General features: G+C 46.9%; 1 protein-coding gene across 3 annotated transcripts in view; it reads right to left on the reverse strand.

The window, feature by feature from the left end:
- Positions 1 to 23,782, reverse strand: part of ACOT9 (acyl-CoA thioesterase 9) — a 93,364-nt gene that overhangs the window by 8,925 nt on the left and 60,657 nt on the right. For all 3 annotated transcript variants that reach the window (XM_088455372.1, XM_088455370.1, XM_088455373.1), the window contains 4 exons: positions 20,806 to 20,896; positions 18,440 to 18,525; positions 7,716 to 7,803; positions 2,797 to 2,947 (listed from right to left, as the gene is read on the reverse strand). In XM_088455372.1, the coding sequence (XP_088311498.1) occupies positions 2,797 to 2,947; positions 7,716 to 7,803; positions 18,440 to 18,525; positions 20,806 to 20,896 (416 nt within the window). The remainder of the gene's footprint in view (positions 1 to 2,796; positions 2,948 to 7,715; positions 7,804 to 18,439; positions 18,526 to 20,805; positions 20,897 to 23,782) is intronic.

The following is a 23,782-nucleotide window of genomic DNA, read 5'->3' on the forward strand; positions in this document are numbered from 1 at the left end:
ATTTTTTTTTGTATTGTTATTTTATTGTATGTCTTGTTATTTATATTTTGTGACCAAAATTAATAAAAATTCAATATTGAAAAAAAAAAAAACTTGAAAAATCCACCTGCAATCCCAAAAACACCTGACCCATACTTGGGGATCCCCAAGTAGTCTATTTCGCTACTTATTATGTTTATCCCCCCACTTTTTAAATTTTCACCCCAAAAATTACGTCTTTTTTGGGGTGTTCTTAGGTTTTTTTTTTTTTTTGCAGATTTGTCCTTTGGGGGGCTGTCCCAAGGGTTCTGAGTCTTTTCCCCACATTTGCACCCCAAAATAAAGATTTTGCATATCTTTTCACCTGCTATTGATTGGAGAATCTTTTTTGGAGAACTGTTTCCGCTTAGGCAAAATTGTCCTGGAATTGAATTTGGCAATTTTTTTTTAGGCAAAATGTTTTAAAAAAAACAGGCGAAAAAGGCTTTTCGCCTCGAATTGAATATGGCCAAATATCTGTGCATCATGGCTAGAGCCTTCTTACCTCACAGGAGAATAGGGATAAATAAATAATACACATTTATTTAGCTTAATGGCACATTGGCCATTGATGTGAGGTATTTCCGATGCTAGATGCCCACAGCATATTTTTGGGGGATTCTACAACACAGGATGTGGAATGTTAATTGAGTATCAGGTCTGAGCCCTGGGTCGAGCAGGGTGGACGTGTCCTAGACATTTTTTGGATTGAGGGTTGGCAAAGCCCGGTGAGAGCTTCCTGTATAGTATAAGGGAAGGCTAATAGGGGAAATTATCCCAATAGCAAAGCTTACCTGTTTTGACATGTTGTTATTAACAAGAGAATAATGTAAATTGTGTTTATAGGCACACTATTGTTCCCTATGCCAATCATTAGTGCATTATATAGCCTTATTTAAATATTTTCTGTTTGCAAGAGAAGAGGTCTGTCCTTATGGCTAAGAAGGGGCAATGACTATTCTCATAGAACTGGGGGCACCACAATGATGCACAGTGGACATTTATAGCCAGTGATTATCATGTGGATAAGTAGTTACAGCAGGTTATTGATGGTAGAGGATCCACAAGACACATCTGTAAAAACAACCCCAATGGGGTGACAAAGTGAGCTCATGCTGTCACACTATGCTCCGGGGCTATGGTCATTCCTAAGGAAGGGGCCAAGCCAAGAAACATACTGCATCCTCCAGTTACAAATAACTACTTAACCGGCTAATATTTATTCCAAAATACGCTCAGAAATTGTCTTTTTTTTTTTTTTTTTTATGACTGAATTAGGTCAAGAGCATCTATTTAATACTTATCCAACACGATTTTATAAAAAAAATAAATATAACTAAAGAAGGCTTTTTTTTTCAGAATACCGTATTTCATAAAAATACCAATTTTTATTGTATACTGTAGGGATGGCGATCGATAGTTGTACCGTCGATAGCCGATAGTATTAAATCATCATTAGAAAACCATTCATGGTTTAGCTATTAATGGTTGAGTTCTGCGCAGAACACCAATATTTCCGTAATATTGGGCAACCGCTACCGATGGTGCAGCATCAGTGCCTTTTAAGGGTGGCAAAAGTCTAAATTATGCATGAAATTAGCTTGTACAAACAAATCCAGAAAAATTGAGCTGCTGGGGAGGGGGGTAAGTGCCATCGGACAGGCACACACAGGGGGAGAATCTGGAGGTACAGAGGGGCCAGGAGGTCCTTGCGAGATTGGCAGCTGCTGGAAGATTATTTTCCGGCAGACGCCCAGTGGGCATTACTGACTGGTCGCATCAGATGTAACTATATCAGGAAAAGTCCAGCCTGATCAATGCAACCACGCCTGGCAAGTGGATAAGAAAAAACCTCCTCCTTTATCTTATGATCCATGTGCAGACTTTGAAATACTGTATTTTGGTAGTAAAGTATGTGAACGAGGAGGGGGGTTTAATTCCACACCAGCATGGTTGGAATTATAGCATTTTGCCCATGCAGTTATACAGTGTGCAAAGTATATGAATCAGTTATACAAAGTAAATAACCGGGGGGGAAGGGGGAAAACAGGTGTAAGCGGGGGATACGTTACCAAAATTCTTCCCATAGTTGTTTTCCAGCAATTAGTGCAACCCCCAAAATTTACCCTGGAGTTTGAATCATGCCCACGGTTTAAGTTGTGCACAGTGCCAATGTTTCGCCACTGCTCATGTGCCTGAGCCGCACTGCGCACGTGTTGAGGTACATTACAGTAGTCGCACGTTGCGAGTCTTTATTTGCAGTGAGAGTGACAGGCAGGGAGCGTTTGGGGGAGACAACGGGGAGCGTGTCATCTTCGGCATCTGCGATCTCCTACGCAGCCATTCTGGGTGACCACAGATTAATTAAGGATCTGATGTTTGCATGATCTGCGTCCGATGCTGCGTATGTGTATGCAGCTGGGTCTCAGTACAAGTCTCGGCAGCTGTGACATTAGCATATATCCGCAAATCCCCAGCTGAATGAAATTCGCAACTTCCGCAGCATTAGCGTACAACCCTGAATCGGGACCCATATACTGTATACATGCACTGGTTTATAGGTTGTTGGTCTCATATTGATGGGTTCTCCAGTCTGTAGGTGACTATTTTGGTTCTTTTTTTTTTTTTTTTTTAATCAGTTGTTCAAGGAAGTTTGACATTTATGTTTTTGGGGGGTTTTAAAGAAGGTTCCCGATAACAAAATATTGAGACACTGCATGAACGATTCCCTTGGATACAATAATGATACAGAAATAACTTGTACGCTGGTATACTCACCTCCATATGTCTTTGGAACAATCTGCGGGACCTCTTTCTCTGACATAAATGTAAAGTGGAAGATATTGGTTGTGTGGTGCTCTCTGGTGATTGGGTCAGAAACTTCGCTGTGCACTCGGATCTGCATGTAATTACTCTCTGTGTAACACATCTATACAGAACAGAGAGCAAAACGGAGGCTGGTTATAATAGCATCGGATGGGATGAAGAAGTCTACAGCAATATGTGCCAATTTTAGAAGGGGAACCGTAATTCCTTCACCTAAGTCAGAGTGAGTTTGTTAGCTCACAAATATCTACTAAGGAGTAGATTTACTATAGCTTCTAAAACAGACAAGTGGTGGTGTTTCCCATAGCAACCAATCAGATTCTGTCTATCATTTTCTAGACTACAATAGAGAAATAATAGACAGAATCTGATTGGTTGCTATGGGAAACGCCACCACTTGTCTGTTTTAGAATCTTTAGTAAATCTACCCCTAAATATCAGTACATTTAGGAGCACTGTGCCAAAATACCCCATCGTACTTAGCGGATCAGTCTGTATGTAAAGGAGAAGCACTTTATTATTATCGTCATCCTTTATATATTGGCGCCACAAGGGATCCGCAGCGCCTTACATAAACACAAGAGTTATTAACAGTGCAAAACAATGACGGACAAGTCCATGGTTTATAAGCATTGCTGCATAACACTTAAATAAGCAGCAGGACGCCAGCAACCAAGTGTTAGGTGCTGTTGTGGGGAGTTAGGAGTAAATGATAGTATAAGGGAAGGAGAAGCACATGAGGGAAGAGGGCCCTGCTCGTGAGAGCTTAAATTCTAAAGGGGAGGGGCAGATAGACATGGGTGAAACAGATGGGGTAGAGAATGAGGAAGGAGCATGGAGCAGTGGGTTAAGATGGTCTCTAGAACTCATTTCAAGATTAGTAGAGAGGTGGAGCGTCTGATAGAGAGGGGGAGAGAATTCCAGAGGTAGGGAGCGGCACAGGAGTGGGAGGAAGTAATCAGATGGAAAGAGAGGCGGTGTGCATTTGTGGAGCGAAGTGGGCGGGCATGAGTGTAAAGGGAGATGAGGTCAGAAATGTAAATGGAAGATGATTGGGTGAGGGCTTTGTAAGCGAGTGTGAGAAGCTTGAATTGGGTTCTGAAGGGAGGGAGAGCCAGTGTAGGGCTTGTAGGAGAGGGGAGGAATATGTAGAACATTTGGAGAGGAAGATGAGCCAAGCAGCAGCATTTAAGACAGAATGGAGTGGAGAGAGGAGTGAGGTGAAAGTCAGGGAGGTCAGATAGGAGGAGCAGTCAGAAGATGAACAGTGAGTGGATGAGGGTCTTAATAGCATCCTGGGTGAGAAAGGGTCTGATCTGGAGATATTTCAGCAATGGAAACGGCAGGACTGTGAGAGGTAATGAATGTGTGGATTGAAGAAGTGGGAAGAGTCAAGGATTACTCCAAGAAAGCGCAGAGGAGAAGGTTGTGCCATCAATAGGTAATGAAATTGTTTGAAGTTAGGTAGTGAGGGAGGGTGGGAAGATGATGAGCTCAGTCTTAGAAATGTTAATTTTAAGAAAACACTGGGACATCCACGAAGGGATAGCAGAGAGACAGTTGGAAATACGAGTGAGAAGAGAGGAGAGGTCAGGGGAGGAGAGGTAGATCTGAGTGTCATCAGCATAGAGATGATATTGGAGGCCAAAAGAGCTGATGAGTTCACCTAAAGAGGACGTATAGAGGGAGGATAGGAGGGGTCCAAGAACAGAACTTTGGGGGATACCTACCATTAGTGGAGGTGGGTGGGGGGAGTAGATTCATGAAAATAGACAGAGAAGGAACGGTTAGAGAGGTACGAAGACAGTCAGGAGAGGGCAGTGTCACATAGACCAAGGGAGTGAAGGATTTGCATGAGGAGAGGTAGTGGCGGATTTCCCACTAGGCACGTGCCGAGGGGTGCCACTTACTTGGGACAGCACAGTAGTCAGCAAACCCTCTCCCCCCTGCATAAGAGCAGCTGGTGGGCACCAAGGGCACAAGGCTACGTGTGGACACTGCCATGGCCGCCCGCCATTGCTCTTCTACCAAGGGTCTCGGCAGCCTGAAGGGGGGTTCCTGCACCCAGAAGACTCCAACCATTCAGATACTGCCGGCAGCCGATGACACCATCAACATTGCACACGTGATGTAGCACATTGCGATGTTGCCTGTCAGTGTGCCTGGACTATGGACAGGAGGAGACCTGCTGGAGGGTGTGAGGAGACAAGGCAGCTGCCCAAGGAACAGGACAAGAGGAGGCCAGGTAAGTTACAGTACCTATGGGGGGGGCACATTAAATGTTATACTACGGAGAGGGGAGAGGCACATTACAATCTATACTATGGAGAGTTGAGAGGCACACTATATTCTAAACTATAGGGAAGCGGGTTAATTACATTCTGTTCTATAGAAAATGGAGAGGTACATTATATTCTATAACTTAGGGAGGGGAAGGCACATTATATTCTATACTATAGGGAGGGGGGGCACATTATATTCTATACTATAGGGAGGCTCATTATATTCAATACAATGGGGAGGGTGCAGGCACATTATATTCTATACTATGGAGGGTGGCTACAAATGTTGTGACTAGGGGCGGCCTGACCCCTAGAATCCGCCTCTGAGGAGAGGGTGGTCCACAGTGTCAGAAGCAGCAGACAGGTCAAGGAGAATGAGCAGAGAGTAATGGCCCTGGGATTTGGCTACAAGGAGGTCATTGCTGACTTTCGTGAGGGCAGTTTCAGTGAGGTGGAAAGGACGGAAGCCAGACTGAAAGGGGTGAAGCAGGGAGTGAGTGGAAAGAAAGGTGGTGAGTGGGTTGTAAGCAATACGCTAAAGGAGTTTGAAGAGATTGGTCGGTAGTTGGAGAGAGTGTTAGGATCAAGGGTAGGTTTTTAAGAATGGGGGAGACAAGTGCATGGTTGCATGCAGAAGGGACAGTGCCAGATGAGAGGGAGAGATTGAGAAGGTGGGCTAGATGGCAACAGGCAGAAGAAGAGAGGTAGTGGTAGCAGCGGTAGGAAATAGGATCAGGGGGGGAGGTGGAAGGGGAGGACCATAACTTACTCTCCAGATACAGAAGAGAAAGATGTCAAAGTTGGTAAGATGGATCGAGAGCTGTGGTCATGGAAAGGAAGGGATTCAATGTGCTAAGGGTCTGGTGGGATGCGATGTCCTGACGTATGGAGTAAATTTTAGATGTAACATAGGTGGAAAAGTCAAGGGCAGAAACTGTGAAGAGGAGGTGAGGAGGGGGTGGGCAGAGGAGGGAGTTGAAAGTGGTGATTAGACACCAGGGGTTTGAGGACTTTCAGCAGTACTATTACAGTGTAATATTGGAGTTTATGTAACTGAAATATCTGCAATATTAATGGCTACAGTTTATTATTATTTTTTTAAAATCGTGGTATTTTTACATTTTCAAACAGAACAAATGCACAAAACCATTGAAAAAAAGGCAACTACATTCAACCAATGCAAAATCAATAGTTTTTATATGATTGTCATCCAGTTTCAACAATGTGTGTATAGAGGTGTATAACATTTATTTATTTTTAAAAATAGCTCAATGTCAACCCAATGAATTGATAAAGGATTTGTATCAGACATCCATAACTGCAAATCATTTATTTTCTGGGAGAATACAAGGGATGATTGAAAAGTAATGAGGCTGCCTCTGTTTTTCTGTCCCATAGGTAGACATGACAACGCTATGCTGGATATTGTGAAGCTCACACATCGATGTGTCTGAACCTGCGGTTGGACTGCCGTAGTTTTCTTTGTTTGGTCACAGCGAGTGGAAGATAGTCGTACGTTTTGTCATGGCGGATGAGGAAGACGTGTCTGTGAGATTATGTCTGAGATGTGTGATTGGATTTTGTGTTAAACTTGGAAAAAGCGGAAATTAAACTCATGAAATGTTACAGCAAGTGTACGGTGGAGAAACAATTAGCCGTGCTGCAGTATTTCGGTGGTGGAAGCAATTCAGAGGGTAATACGTGAGTGACTGACGAAGCACGTTCTGGTAGACCATCCACCGCAGTTACAGATGTCAACATTGCCAAAGCTGCGGACATGTTGCAAAATGACAGAAGGTCAACGTTATGCAAACTTTTGGCTTCACTTGGCACCCCATTTGGACGGGTTCAGCGTATTGTGACAAAGGAACTTGAAATGCATTGCGTGTGCGCCAGGTGGGTACCCAGAAATCTCACAGAAGAGCAGATGCGACAACGAGTTGAATTGTTCAAGAACACAGTTTGAATGTCAGAGAGGACACCCGATTTCCTAACATCGACTGTGACGAATCGTGGATTCGTCATTATGACCCGGAATCCACACAACAGTCCAGTGTATGGAAAGATTTCCGCTTTTTCCAAGTTTAACACAAATTCAATCACACATCTCTGATGTATTCTCACAGACACGTCTTCCTCATCCGCCATGATGAAACATGCAAAGATCTCCACTCGCTGTGACCAAACAAAGACGACTACGGCAGTCCAACCTCAGGTTTAGACACATTGATGTATGAGCTTCACAATAACCAGCATAGTGTTGTCATGTCTACCTATGGGACAGAAAAACAGAGACAGTCTCATTACTTTTCAATCAGCCCTCGTAGTTTCTGAGCCGCAATCTTTGCATGTCTGTCCTCAAAATTACTGTGGCTAGCATGGTTGCATTATAATGGTAAATATACACTGTATGCTCTGCACTGTACAGTATGTGATTTCACAGTTCAAGGTCAGCTGTTTCACAGCAGGATAGACAAGAGAAGCCAAGAACACAAATTTACATGTCCCATCCTGGAGATATCAGTCTGCTCCCATATTTCTTAGCACGGCAAGCATTACCATACTTCATAACCCAGGAGAAGCCCCTACCTGAGAGGACAGGAACAGTAAGGATCCAATCTCCACTGGTCTCTGGAACATGATGTCGTCCACAGCTATGACATAAGGTCTAGAACCGCTGGAAGAGAAAGATCTACTGTAGTCAGAAACAAAAGAAATCCCTATACATATATTAATTTGTATTCATATATATAACGGTGCTCATATTAAAGACTAGATGACTGAGCTGTCCACACTATTGCTCGAAGTTACAGATAGATTTACGACAACAACAATGATTCTTAAAATGACAGATGCTTATCTACGATTAAGTGACTGTATTTTCAGTAACTGAAGTCTCTGACGTAAAACAGGACTGTAGCAGGATAACGGACTGGTGAACAGCACATGTAAGGGAAATATCAATGCCTGAAAATCAATAGCTTTGTAGCACTTATGTTCTCTTTCTTTGACTCCATAGGGGGCACAGGGATGACACTGGGTATAGCCCAGAGAATAGTCTGGGCACCAAATAGTTAATTAAAATCACCCACAAGCCCTCTCCTCTATACCCCATCCCCAGCCCCTGGACCTCAGTTTAGTTTGCCGCAGGAGCGAGGCAGAGGGGAAGGTGAAGGAAGTCCGGCACACACACGGAACCATACAAACCATGCAAAGTACAGCTGGACAGGTCACCAAGGAAACATACCCCGGCAGACAGGTGTGTCAGGGTCAGTGGCGGACTGGACCGGGGGGCAGGGTGCCATCTGCCCCCCGGGCCGCTACAATTGTGCAGCACAAGGGCCGCTGCTGCACTGCCTGTTGGGCTGCCACGCAGGACTGGGGGAGAAGGGCTTTCCAGTCCAGCCATCGGACGAGTACGGCGCTACCCGCTCAGCAGTTCCTGCACTGCAGGGAGGCGCTCTCCCTGCGGCTGCTGCTGAGTCATATTTTGCTGCTGCCGGCTGCCGCTCTGCCTGACAGGCAACGGCAGCCTGCTGCAGAGAAGCAAGGCTGAGCCAGAGAGGCTCCTCACCCAGTCCCACCCCTTGCTGTTCCCCCTCCTGGCCGGATCCACCCTCCTCTATCTTCTCCTCCATGCTCCTCTGAGCGGCTCTTCACCACCGACACCATTGCACTTGTTTCCCCTTCCTACTCTCCTCTGCTCCCTGCTGCGCTGTTCCCGATATGCTGACTGTGCTGTGACAGGAATTAGGGGAAGCAGAGGACGAGGTGCCCATTGACAGTGCTGCAGCCTGGTAACATGCTCTCTGCCTATTATCTGCCTGCTGTACCCACTATCCCCCCTACTCCCGGCACACTGCGACCCTCTCACTCCCAGCCCAGGCTGCAGGGAGATGACAGGGTGATGCTGTTTCAGAGCAGCAAGGGTTAAGCTATCAGCTTCTGGGCGAGGCTTATGGTAGGCAGCTGACCAATGACCCTGGGGGAGACTGATGATCATTTATGTGTTGGGCTGTTTCTGCCTTCGTGAATGTGTGCAGTGCACTGTGCACAGAGGATCCAGGGTCTGCTGTGGGTGCAGGTGGCAGGAGGCCTCCTCTCACTACCTCAGTGCCAGCTGTAGATGTTTGAGGCAGCAGGGGAGTTTGGACATGGCAGCTCAGAGGTAAAGGGGACAGGACTGAGGTCCCTGGGAGAGGGGTGTACCTGCAGGGTGAAGACCAACTTTCCTACACTCCCCAGGCACAATGCAGGTGGTCACCCACATAAGCTATATGTTGCAGAACTACAATCCCCAGCAGGAGACTTGCATGGCATGCTGGGACTTCTAGTTCCACAGCAGGAGATTCAGGGGTTGCATATAATTAATGAGTATGTACAGAAACATAAGAGCATGGGGTATACGTATTACATATGTGTGCAATAAATAGGACACTTCATGTAACAAGCTCCATATACCCAACCTCTGCCCTGCACATGCCTGGGGATGTAGTGAGGAAGCCGGCGGTCAAAATGCCCACCACCGGCTTCCCGACAGTGAAATCCCGGCATGGGACTAATGATAGGCTAAATACCGACGTCGATCATCAACCTCATGCCGAAATCCCGACGCCCGGCATACCGAACGTTTGTAAGCCGGGCGTCGGGAGCACTTAGCTGCAGGGGAAGGGAGGAGGGAGGATAGGGTTAGGCACCCCTAAGGGAGGGGAGAGTTAGGGGTGTTACCTGAGTCGGGATCTTCAACTGCCGGCCTTTCAGCGTCTGTAATTCTTCCGCCGGGGTTAGGTCCAGCAGTGATTCATACAGATTCCCATGCCTGTGTATAAGGGATGACTATACAGTAATGTCCACTTCTAATGCAGACTCTTATTGCAAAAAAGTTTTGAGCCAAAACAAATGTGGCTTTATAGCAGTAATTCTGCTGCAGAAAATGTCTCATGTCCTACACACATCTATCTGCATACAGTATTGCAGCTGGCATGTAAGCATTTTTTGATGTGTACACAGGACAGGACATGTGTGCAGTATGGTGGTCCCATGACTGACAATTTCAACTTATTAAATTCTAAAACCCTGGATACAAAGTGTTATGTACATCAGATTTACATGTCTGATAAAGAGCAACATGTGTACGTGAGTGTGTGTGTATGTATCATGTCCGGCACAATATGGTAAGCCGGCCCTGTGCCGCTGCCACCGTGTAAGGGGCACCACTAATGTGGGGATTGTGTATAAAGGGCACTACTGTGTGCTGTAACATGAAGAAACTAAACTACTGTATGGTGTAATGTGAATCGGGCACTATGTGCAGTGTAATATGTAGAAGATTTTTTTTAAGCGAGCGCTGTCCATTAATAAAGAATGGGAGGGAGGGCGCAAATTTATGGTTTGCATGGGGCGTCTAACACCCTAGCACCGGCCCTGACTGGACTGTAGTATGATCCTCCTTTATCCTCCTCGCAGACACCGGCGCCGCTGTGGAGGAGCTACTGTGGTCTCGCGAGATGATGACATCATCATCATCATCATCATCATCTCGAGAGAGTCTCTCCCTTGGACTGGGAGGAGAGAGTGGAAGCAGCACTGGAATCTTCCTGGGTGCATTGAGACTAATGATGGCCTCCCCGTGTATGTGTGACCAGGGCCTTGGTAAGGTAAGCTGCAGCTCTCCCCACGGTGCGTCACCTTCACCAGTCTGCCACAGAAGAGATGATCTACAAGTAGATAAGTTCGGCACTCCATGGTTCTGATGAAAATGCTTTGAAGTAGCATTGAAACGTTAACCCTGTCAGCTGTGTCTGTGTATTCCTTTCTGCTGGAGTGCCGCACTTATCTACATCTATATATATATCTATATATCTATATCTATATAATATATATCTATATCTATATAATATATATCTATATCTATATAATATATATCTATATCTATATAATATATATCTATATCTATATAATATATATCTATATCTATATCATCTATATCTATATAATATATATCTATATCTATATCTATATCTATATATATATATATATATATAGATCAATATCGGGTGGCACTAAATGAATAGTCCAGAACAACACAGGTCACTCCAGGGCTTGCAAAAAAATTTCCTTTATGTATAATCAGTGTTTCGGGACTGCGCAGTCCCTTTGTCAAGATTCTGGGCTGTGACGTCATCCGGAGTGCGACCTCGGAAGAGCGCGGACGCCACTCTTACTTCCGGAGGAAGCTTTGATCACTGGATTGGGATATAAGGTAAGCTCATTTAGTATTGCATTTTATACTGTTTGAATCTTGACAAAGGGACTCTGCACAGTCCCGAAACGTTGATTATATATAAAGGAAGTTTTTTTGCAAACCCTGGAGTGACCTGTGTGGTTCTGGACTATTCATTTAGTGCCACCCGATTTTGATCTGCATTAATTCAACAGGAGCACCCGGGCAGCTGTCCATTTTCACATAGGAGTGCCGGACCATTGGTCGTATATATATATATATATATATATATATATATATATATATATATATATATATATATATATAATAAACAGTTGTCGATCCTCGGACAAAGGTATCCACTTGAGTCTCATATATATATATATATATATATATATATATATATATATATATATATATATATATATATATATATATATACACTGTATATATACATACAGTGCTGGGGCCACTTGCTTGCGTTTGCCCCCAGGCTGAAAGTTGCCAGCCAGCCCCTGGTCAGGGTGGGCGCCCTGTGCCCCCTATGGAGTGGAAGAAAGAGACTTAACAGGTAAGCAACAAAAGTCTCCACTTCTTCTTCCTCCATTAGGGGGCACAGGGATGACACTGTCGTCCCAAAGCTGAGCCTATGGGCAGGGATGCTCCTGAGCTGCAGTGAGCACAGAACGCCTGAAGGCGGTGTCTGAGAATGCAAAAGTATCAAAGGCATAAAAACAGATGACAGCATGAGCAGACGACCAGGTGGCAGCTTTACAAAGCTGTTCCACAGAAACCCCACACAGAGCTGCCCAAAAAGTCCCCACTGACCAGGTGGAATGAGCAGTCACCACGGCAGGGGTAGGAAGGTTCGCCAAGGAGTAAGCATGGCAAATGGTGCAGCGGAAACAGCGGGTCAAGGTCTGTTTAGTAGCCGGCCAGCCCCTCTTATGAACGTCATATAACATGAACAGAGAATCCGACTTGCGAATATCTCTGGTCCTTTAGACAAAGCCGTAGAGCCTTTACCACATCCAAGGAAGCCTCTGGCTGAGAAAAATCCGTAGTGTGGAAAGCAAGTACCACAATTTCTTGATTTATGCGTAAGCGGGCTGCCACACTGGAAAGGTAGCCCAGACGAGTCCACTGCACAGCCCTGTCGGAATGGAAAATAAGGAACAGAGACTGACATGATAGGGCGCTCAAATCTGACACCCTCCGGGCCGACGCCATGGCTAGAAAAAACCCCCCACAGTTTTCCATGTGAGCCAGCGCAAATTAACCGTCTGTAATACCTCAAAGGGAGCCAACTGGAGAACTCTGCGAACTAAAGACAGATCCCAAGGAGCCACAGGAGACACGAACAGTGGCTGAACATGGAGAACTCCCTGGAAAAAAGTTTGCACGTGCGGGAGCAGTGCCTTTGGAAGAGAACAGACAAGGCCGAAACCTGGACCTTCAAGGACGCGAGTTGGAGGCCCAAATCCAGACCTGTCTGTAGAAAGGAAAAGGATACGGGAAAGGTGGAAATACCAGGAGGTTAAATCCCTTAGTCGTAAGCCAAGAAAAATAGGTACGCCAAACGCGGTGATAGATACGTGCCGAGGAAGACTTCCGATCCTGCAACATGATCCGAACAACCCTCCTGGATAATCCTTTTGCTCTTAGGACGCATGTCTCAAGAGCCAACCCGTCAAAACGAGATGGGTCAGATCCGAAAGGAAACACTGACCCAGAGACAGAAGATCCGGCTGCCTCCCTCCAGTTTGAACCTGTGGAAAACCCGAGAAATCATTGAGATCAGAGGGAAAACCTAAATCAGAGGGAAGGTCCAAGAAACCTCCAGGGCATATCCCAGAAGAGCTTCCGGATCCCTGGTGCGGAACCAGTATCTCGGTTGCTGATGACTGACGAGACGCCATCATGTCTATGTCCGGCATGCTAGTAGTTGGAAGATGTCTGGATGCAGTGCCCACTCGCCTGCATGAACATCCTGACGAATTTTGAACTCCCAGGATGAAGACTATTGACAGTGCTGGAAGATGAAGTTCCGCCCAACGCTGACTTCCCGCATGGCTCCTTGACTGCGAGTGGCACCCTGGGTAGTTGATGCAAGCCACTGCGGTTGCATTGTCTGACTGTACCTTTACCGGACATCCCTGAAGGAGGTGCTATGCTTGACACAAGCCCTGTACACGGCACAAAGTTCTAGGATGTTGATGGAAAGCTGGCTCTTCTGACGCGTCCAGCAACCCTAAAAGGTTAGGTGACAGGTTAACCCCCCCACTCCTGAAGGCTTGAATCGGTGGTGAGTAGGACGCAGTCCTGAATCCAAAAGGGGCGGCCCTTGTTCAGATGTGAGCGCTGGAGCCAACACAGTAGGGAGAGACGTACTGTACCTCCTGGGAAAAAATGAGAGTCTGTGCCTTGAGGTTCATGCGAGACTTGATCCATCACTTTATAATGACCCATTGAAGAGGGAGAGAGTGGAACTGACCGTACTCCACCACGTCGAACGTTGAGACCAAAGACGCCAGAATCTCAATGTACGAGTGTATGGACACCCAACGTTGGCTTAGAAAGGTGCGTATTCTGGCTTGTAAGGTCAAAATGTTGTCCAGAAGGAGGAAGACTCTCCAAGCTCTGGAATCCAACAAGGCTCCCAGGTGGAGCATCTACTGGAACGGAGTTAGCGTGGATTTCCGCAAACTGATTATCCATCCATATGACTGTAATAGCTCCACTGTCAGATGGATGTGATCTCTGAGAACTGTCAAAGACAGGGCCAGAAGCAGCAAGTCGTCCAGGTAAGGTAAGATTCTGACACCCCCGTGGCAAAGATGTGATGCCATTACCACCATGACCTTCGTGAAACACACGAGGGGCCATGGACAGACCAAAGGTAACGCCCGAAACTGATAATGGTTAGTTTGTACTGCAAACCTGAGGAAATGTTGATAATTGGCTCCTATAGGGATATGCAAACAGGCATCCTGGATATCCAACGATACCATAAAGTCCCCCGGTTCCAAGGCTAGAATGATGGCCCGAAGGGACTCCATGCAGAATTTGGGTATCTGGAGGAACAGCTTTAAATTGAGGATGGGTCGAAAGGGGCAGTCTGGTTTCCGTATCAGAAACGGATTGGCGTAAAAACCTAACCCTCTCTGACACGGGGGAACAGGAATAACGACCCCTGAGGCCATGAGAGAGCAAATAGACTGGAGAGGTTCTGTCTTTTCCGGCTGTGTAGGAAGGCTGGAAGAAAAGAACCGGGAAAGCGGGCGCTGACGAAATGTGAGAGTGTAGCCCTGAGACATGACGCCTCTGACCCAAGCAACTGTCGTAGTCTGCATCCACACTGCCGAAAAGTGAAGAAGCTGGCTTCCCACCCCGAGGTTCTCCGGAAGGAGGTCCGCCCCATCATGCGACAGGCTTGCCCGCTGGCTTGGCAGCTGGACGTCTAGTGGACCAGGGTTGTTTACCTCTGGGTTAGGAGCTTTTAGAAACCGAACCCTGGATTCTGGAAAATGGCTGACCTCTGGCCCTGCGAATGAAAGGAACGAGAGACTTAAGTCCTAGGTGTGGAAGTGGCAGCTGACGGTAAGAAAGCAAACTTAGATGCTGCTAGCGTGGTCATTGTCTTGTCCAAATCCAGACCGAATAGAAAGTCTCCCGAATAGGGAAGGGCTTCCAAGGCCTTCTTGGATTCCGTGTCTGCCTTCCAGGTGCGCAACCAGAGCGCTGCAATTGCAGAAGCAGACACATTAGATGCCAAAATACCTAAATCTATGGCTGCTTCGGAGAGATAAGAAGCTGCCTCTCCAACTTGCACAACCAAGGACACCAGGTCACCTCTGTGCACGCCAAGGTAAGTCCATCCTCCAAAGCAATTGCCCAGCGGCCGACGGCTTTAGCCACCCAAGCTTATGCAAGCGCTGCACAAGCCAGAGCACGCGCATTAACATAAATTGATTAAGAAATTTTCTCGTTTCCTATCCGTAGGAGCTTTAAGAGATGCCATGTTAGGGATAGGAAGGAGGGATGACCTATTAAGATGAGTAACATGGGCATCCACGGGAGAAGAGACACCCACTTAGCCCTATCCACTGCGAGGGTAAAAAGTAGCAATGCGCTTGGAAACTTGAAAGCGCCTGCTAGGGTGAGTACACGCCTCCACTAGGAGACCTTCTAGCTGAGCTGAAGATGGAAATTCCGCAACTCTTTTCTTTTGCCACTTAAAAACTTGGATCTGGGAGGCTGCTCTGATTCCGCCACTAGAAGAATTGACTTAACTGCTATGATAAGAGCCTCTAAGTCTACTGGAGACATAGGGCCTAATTCAGACCCGCTCGTGAGCGAAGGACGCTCGCAAGCGGGTCGATGGAGCCCGAATGCGCATGCGCACGACAGAGGGAGTTCCGTCGTGCGCATGCGCGAGACCCGGCGAGCGACGAGGAATTAGTCGCTCGGGGTCTCGCACCAAAGGGGGCGTGCTGTCGATGGTGAGTGACAGCACGCCCCCTTTGGTGGGCGTGCCGGTGGCGTGGCTGCCAGACGGAGGCGTTCCCATGGGAACGCCTACCGTCTGAGTCCGGCCCCACTGCCATCACTAGTGATGTCAGTGGGAGTGATTTTGGCTCTGATAGAGCCAAAATCACTCCAGGGCTTGCAGTCACCGAGACCCTATCGCAGGGTCTCGTCGCAAGCCCGATGGTCGTGATGGTCTTGACCATCGCGACCATCATCATGGACGCTCGCATAGGTGTGGGTGGTAAACAACAGCTATGCGAGCGTCCAACAGGCCGCTCCATTTTTAGGGAGGAGGGCCCTGATTCAGAGCGAGCGCTCTGGTCAGAGCGTTTGGCTCTGAATCAGGCCCATAGCCTCCTCTGGGACGGAAGACAGGGGGCACTGGAGCTGCCATCCGGTCTACAAACTGCGACATTACCTGTGTTAATCTAGACGCCAGAGCCGGTTCCTGGCTGGATTCAGTAGCAGAGATTGTCTGTTGCAGGGCCATAAAGCAACTGACACAAAGGCCATCCTGCTCCGGATCCTGAGGAGAGCTAACAACAACACTGCAGCACCCACCTCCTTGGGAGTCCTATTCCTGGACATTGTTATTGTCCCCACAACCAATGACAAAAGGTATAAGGGAGGTAGCAAAAATGGTCTAAAAGTGCTAAGTATAAATGTAGATATACTGAGAGCTGCACTCACCAACCGTCAGGGATGTCCCCCAGGTAACCAGAGATAACAGCAATCACACAGACACAGTGAAAAAATACTCACATGCACGCAGACCACTCAATGCTGAATATGTGGGCAAAATTACTCAACAAACCAGCTTGTATAAACAGGTAGGAGCAGGCAGCAGGTTATAGAGGAGAAAAGAGCCCAGCTTCTCTCCCGTGTTGCAGAGGCAGGCTGAGGAAAATGGCTGCTCAGTGTGGAGAGGGGGGAGAATCCTGCCTGGGGCTTGTTGGTGAGAAGAGCACGCCCCAGAGTTGGGGGAGGGGATAACAGGGAGCTCCCCCGTCTGCCCGGACCCCAAGGTTAATGCCTGCGGGTGCTAGTAAACGGAACCCTGCTGCACCATAATTCCCTGGTGGTCTAGTGGGCGGCGCGGGAGATCGGCAGCCACCAATAGCCAGTACCGCCGGTAGTCTACACCGGCGGTAATAAGCTGTAACCCGCGGCTCCCATTTCAGGGAGCTGCCTTACCTTGTCCCCAGGAAGTGTCGGCTGCGGTTCCGGTATGAGGAGTCCGCAGCCGCAGTCACTGACCCAGTTGTCAGAGTCGGTGGAGTGGCAATGAGGGCATCCTATAGGATGCCTTACACTGCCCACTCGTAGAAAAAACTAAACTGAAATAAAATAAATAACACAGTCCCCCCTGAAACTGAGGTCCAGTGGCTGGGGGCGGGAGTATAGAGGAGAGGAGCCTGGGCTTGTGGGTAATTTTAATTAACTATTTGGTGCCCAGACTCTCCTCTCCAGGCTATAGTCAGTGTCATCCCTGTACCCCCTAGTGGTAGAAGAAGAAACTAACTCTGTGGTATTTTTATGTACTAACATTGCAAACTGGCAACTCAAACCCTCATCCACTCATTGGTCATCTCTAGAGTGAACTACTGTAACCTCCTCATCTGGCCTCCCTGTCTCCTACCTCTCTCCACTCCAATCTGTCCTCAATGCTGCTGCCCGGCTCATCTTCCTCTCCAAACGTACTACATCTGTCACCCTCTCCCACATGCCCTACACTAGCTCCATTGCCTCTGCAGAACCAAATTCAAGCTTCGCACACTCTCTTACAGAGCCCTCACCCAATCCGATTTACATCTCTGCTCTCATTTCTCTTCATACTTCCCTCCACAAATGATTGCCGCGTCTCCTCCCAACCTCCCACCAAAATTTGCCCGTGGTGCTTCTTACCAGTGGAACTCTCTCCCCTCTCTGTATCAGACTTTCTACCTCTCTACAAAACTCCAAACAGGCTCTCAAGACCCACTTCTGTATCTAAGCCTTCCAGCTCTCATCCTAACCCACTGCTCCATGCTCTTTGCTTGCTGTCTTTCCACTGAGTGTCACTCCTCTCTGTCTACTACTCCTCTTTAGATTGTAAGCTCTCACAAGCAGGGCCTTTTTTCCCTCCAGGCCTTTTTTCTTTCCTGGAGTAAATGGTGGTACTTTACGTGTACGCGTGTGTGTGTGTGTGTGTGTGTGTATATGCTTTCAACTTCTGCCCCAGGTAATGACACAAACACAGCATATTCGCTCACTCTATTATTTAGCTCTTGCAGATGCTAATCAGTCTGCTGTCTGGCTGGGAGTAGAGAAAACCCAAGATGAGGCTCAGTAATGGATTCCTGCCCTCTCTACCCACTCACTCCAGGGAAGCCATAAACCAGTTCTTACATGAGCCATGCCTTTTGGGAAGCTTGTTTATCCGGTATACTAGACAGTTTCCCTAGAGTTTAGGAAGCATAAGATAGAAACCTGGGACACACATACAGGACTTTCCCAGTGTCTCTATCACAGTACATACCTCTACTAAATATTTTTGCCCTTATGGACACTGATAACTTACCCGTATGAACATGCAGTAGCCCATCCCAATTCATAGGCTTTCCTCATTAGAAAGCCACCAAAAATCCTGTTGAAGATATTTCTTTCCTTAAGACAAAAAGAAGAGCAGTGAAAATACATAGTTATACACATGGAAAATGGTGCAACATAATTATAACATAATATATGCAGTATGAAAAGCAAACCAGCCTCTGTGTACAGCTAAAAAGAAATACTTGTGTGTTATTCTGTACCAATGCTGCAGTACAAGCCTGCCCAATCTCTCAGACAGAATTTCTGGTAGACTCTCCAATTTGGGAAATTCTCCCCAGCTCAGGGAGAGTCAGCCGTTCTGTATACTGTCCATTTCTTCAGTGAAATGGATGGGACCGTGATGATGCGATGCGTAGTCTCATGCCCATGCCACCTGGACCTCCCTGGCGCTCACGGAGGCAGGTAGTTAAGTAGGCATGTACGCTGCAGCAAACAAACAAACTTGTCGATGTCTTGAAGATGTAATTACTCTGTATATAATACCAACAAAGGACTTTACCAATTAGCAGGTTTGGATAGAAAAAGTTCATAGACATTACTGAAGGGGAGGAAGGGGGACCATGCGAGAATACATATTCCAAGCAGTCACAGATAGCAAGAAGATACAGCAAAATCTGTCATAAGTAGAGAGGCGTATGGGGTCACTAGTAACCACCTAAAGAGCGCAATCATTGCCACATATAAATATATTAAGTATTTATTCAAATATAACATGCAACACATATTACCAATTCACTTAAAACCCTTATGCCTCTCTGTTAATTTGGATAATAATAGTCATCTAGGAGCTGCAATTATTGTAAATAAGATAATTTGAGAATCAATTAATTTTTTGATCTATTGCACCTGAATTTAGCCATTTTCTCTCGTAGGTAAACCATAAATGAAAAGGCACATCAGCTACACACAAGTGGGGTCAGCCATTTTGACGCCACAAACAATACATATCATTCAAATATGTGATTGCCATGATCCTGCAGTACCAGCCCCACCACCTCCTAACCCTACTCATTTTCTAGAGATTAATGGTTAGTTGCTATTTTCTTCCTGTACCTTGTGATATCACCAGTGACAGAAAGTGCTGTGATTTTTTTATGTTATATAAAATTGTTATAACTGCTGACCCAATATATTAAATATATATATATATAAAACAAAAAATGAAAAACAAGCGCCTCATAGTGTAATATGTTTATCAGTTAAGCACGCACCATTACCACTTAAATATGCGTACCGTAATGTGTCAGTATATAGGCACGTAATCAATAATCCGCTGAGTCGCTTTATCTCCCTCTTGGATTTTATAAAGTCTCGTTCTTACTCCACAGTATTAAAAAAGTGCACTAAGGTTTATCTGAAAAGATCACAGCGTCCGTGAACAGAGGTCCCCGCTTCCTCAACGTGTTTCGTCTCTTATACTGCTTCGTCCTGACGAAGTCCCACCTAAGCGGTATTAGAGACGAAACGCGTTGAGGAAGTGGGGACCTCTGTTCACGGACGCTGTGATCTTTTCAGATAAACCTTAGTGCACTTTTTTAATACTGTGGAGTAAGAACGGGACTTTATAAAATCCAAGAGGGAGATAAAGCGACTCAGCGGATTATTGATTACGTGCCTATATACTGACACATTACGGTACGCATATTTAAGTGGTAATGGTGCGTGCTTAACTGATAAACATATTACACTATGAGGCGCTTGTTTTTCACTTTTTGTTTTACATGACTATTGGGAACCATACAACAAAGGTTCATTTGGAAAAATGTGAGCTGCCACTGTCGACTTCAGGACCATAGTGGGCGAATACATTGAACTTGATTCTCCATAATTTGAACAGAACGTTTGAATGGTTTAGCGCTGTGACTAGTACCTTCTTGTTTGAAATATATTTTCTGGAATCTAGTAATTGAGGGTAGATATGAAAAACAATAATATTTCAGCAAGTCGCAACTAGTGGAGGTGAAAATTGAAAAGTCTTACAACAAAGTTGAATATGATATAGAAATGGGTATATTACGGTGTCAAACATACAATTACGTGCACATGGTTCTACTTTTCTGCACTGAAGTATGTGAACATTGCTGTGCCCATCAGACAGGCCCTGGTGCTAGAGGCCTGTGCACGTTCCATTCAGCATATTGTGCACAGCTACACCCAGACAGGCCTGGGCAATTTGTACCAACCTCACCCCCTCACCCTCTTCTCTCTGCGCCCCTGGCTGTGTCACAAAAGCTATGACCCATGTAGAATGCCTGTGACTGGTTTCTTGCACAGCCAGAATGGTCAGAAACCGCTGTGGTAATAAACGAGGATACAACAGCAAATGGGGAATACCTGCGGGTGACAGATTTCCAAGCCTTTGAGTTTGGCATCTTCCATCCACATTGAACTAAAAGGCAAAACACGACTTCTGAAGCTCACTGTCCTGTATGAAAACATTTCAAGAAAACATAAAACCTCTAGAAAATATAAAACATTAAAGAGAATCAGGGTATGTTTTATTTTTGCATTACCTTTCACTTAAAGTGTACCTCCAACCTACGCAAAGTCACTTGCAGCTGAGTCGGTGTTACCGGTGTTCTGTGCGAGTGTTTACGGAATTATGGGCTCTTCAAAAGTGACCATATGCAGAGATCCGCCCAACTTTAATCACATCTACAGCACCAAGCATGGGGCTGGTGTAAATGCCTGACACAAGCATGGGGCTGGTGTAAATGCCTGACACAAGCATGGGGCTGGTGTAAATGCCTGACACAAGCATGGGGCTGGTGTAAATGCCTGCAGATGGATGGGGGCGGCGTGGGTACACAGATGCATCCAACTCTGACTTAAATGAGAGTTTATTTCCCGAAATTGCTGCTGCTTTACGTGCAACCTTGAGTTAGGCCTTTAATTGTACATAAAGAGGATTTGTTGTACTCACCATTAAAATCATTCCTCCTAATCCACATGGGGGACACTGCTAGACTCTGGGTTAGAAGGGATGACCCAAGGAGCAGGTACTAAATATTTTACAAAAAATAAATAAACTAAGCCCTCCCACCTCACAAGAGCTCAGACCTCAGGGCCTGATTCAGACCCGGTCGCAAGTGCCGAGCGCTCGCAACCGGGTTCATGGTGGCCCAGAGTGCATGCGCACGACGGAGCCGGCTCCGTCGTGCGCATGCATGAGACCCGGATAGCGACGGGCAATCCGTCGCTCCGGGTCTCGCACCAAAGGGGGCGTGCTGTCGATGTTGAGTGACAGCACGCCCCCTTTGGTGGGCGGGCCGGGGGGGTGGCTGCCCAGACAGAGGAGTTCCCATGAGAACGCCTACCGTCTGGGGGCGGCCCCACTGACATCACAAGTGATGTCAGTGGGAGAGCTTTCGGCTCTGTTAGAGCCGAAAGCTCTCTGGGGCTTGCGGCAACGAGACTCTACCACAAGGGTCTCGTCGCAAGCCCGATGGTCGCGATGGTCTTGACCATCGCGACCATCATGATGGCCGCTCGCTATAGCTGTGGGTGGTCACCCACAGCTATGCGAGCGGGCAGGAGGCCATTCTAAAAAAAAAAAAAAAGTCCGGCCCTGATTCAGAGCGCTCTGTCAGAGCGTCCGGCTCTGAATCAGGGCCTCAGTCTTTAACTAACAAAGCCATATGGAGAAGTAAGGATAAGAAAGGCCTACCCAATCCAGAATAAGCTACAGGGAGGGAACGCAGTGTCCCTCAGATGGATTACGAAGAACGGATTTTACGCTGAATACAAAAATGCTCCATCTTCAACTATGTGATCTGGTGGACAATAATAGCCTCTGAGATTTCCCAAAGCAAGCCTTAATGGGTGGGTGGGTGTGGGTGTGTGTGTGGTTTTGGGAGGTGGGAGTATGAGATTAGTTGTAAAACTGTACGCCAATTTGTGGCTCAGGAACCAAGAATGTAATCAAAGGCAAAAGTGTGTACAGAGGACTAGGCGACGGCCTTGCACCACTATCCGACCGAGGCCCCATGTCATGACACTCAAGAACTTGCACTACACTATAGTGTGCCTTAATGGAACGAACATCAGCCCAGTGAAAGAAGAGAAACTTGCCAGAAAAAACAGCAGCAATAAATAATTGCACGGAATACCTGGATACTGGCCGTTTCCAAGAGAAGCCAATGATTGGAGTGATCAGAGTCAGAAGGAGAACCTGCAATAAAGAAAAAATGTTGCCCCAGCTGATGGGACGAAATCAAAGCCCCCTGGAAGACTTTTAAAATAGTGTCAAGGCCCAAGAAGGAACAAGTGCCGCATGGGGCCTACACTGTACCTGATGGACTGCCCAACAGGAAACCAGGCCAGTCTGTCCAAGAAACAGAGATGATCCAAAGATACCCGCAACGAGAAAGGAAGCCAAACAATCAGCAACCCGAAGGAAAAGCAACAGTAGCCTGAAAAACTGGATGGTCCACTGTTCAAGAAGACCACAATCCAGAAGAGGCTGGGGGCCTCATTCAGAGGCGGTCGTAGGATGCAAGCGGTCGTTCTGAAACAGGGCAGCCGCTTGCATCCTGAACGGCCGCCTCCATGACGGTCGTTAGGCTGTGGGTTAACACCCACAGCTCTAACGACCGACAAGGGTGATGGTCGCGATGGTCAAGACCATCGCAACCATCGGGGCTTACGACGAGACCCTAAGGTAGGGTCTCGTCAACCTTAAGCCCCAGGGAGCTTCCTGCTCTGATCGAGCAGGAAGCTCCCCACTGACATCACTGATGATGTCAGTGGGGCCGCCCCCAAACGGCAAGCGTTCCTACTGGAACGCCTCCGTTTGGCCAGGCACGCCCCCAGCCCGCCCAGAAAACGGGGCGAGCTGTCACTCAACATCGACAGCTCGCCCCGTCTACGACGAGACCGTCGTTAGCCGGGTCTCGCGCATGCGCACGACGGAGCTGGCTCCGTCATGCGCATGCGCTGTGGGGCGCTCACGACCGACTCTGAATGAGCTCCCGGGTCTCAAGGGCTCCATCAATTAATCTGATCAAAGCAATCGGTGAACAGAACTAGTCCTGTCAAAGAAAAATCTCCACGAGAAGGAAGTCTCAAGAGAGGCTTAACCATAAGACCCCAAAATGCAACCCTGCACACCAGGGTCGGACAGGACTTTAGGGAGGCTCAATCACAAGTCCCAAACTGCAATAATGCACCTCAGGGACGACAGGGCATATGTGGAGCGTGCAGTGGGCCTCACTCCAAACCATGGACAGATATCTGAACCTCAAGGAAAAAGAACCACAGAACAAAAAGCCGTTATTATCATGGCAAAACTGGCACCAACAAAGAACACCAA

Source organism: Taudactylus pleione, unplaced genomic scaffold (genome assembly GCF_031769625.1).
Source record: "Taudactylus pleione unplaced genomic scaffold, aTauple2 ptg000040l, whole genome shotgun sequence".
Taxonomy (NCBI): domain Eukaryota; kingdom Metazoa; phylum Chordata; class Amphibia; order Anura; family Myobatrachidae; genus Taudactylus; species Taudactylus pleione.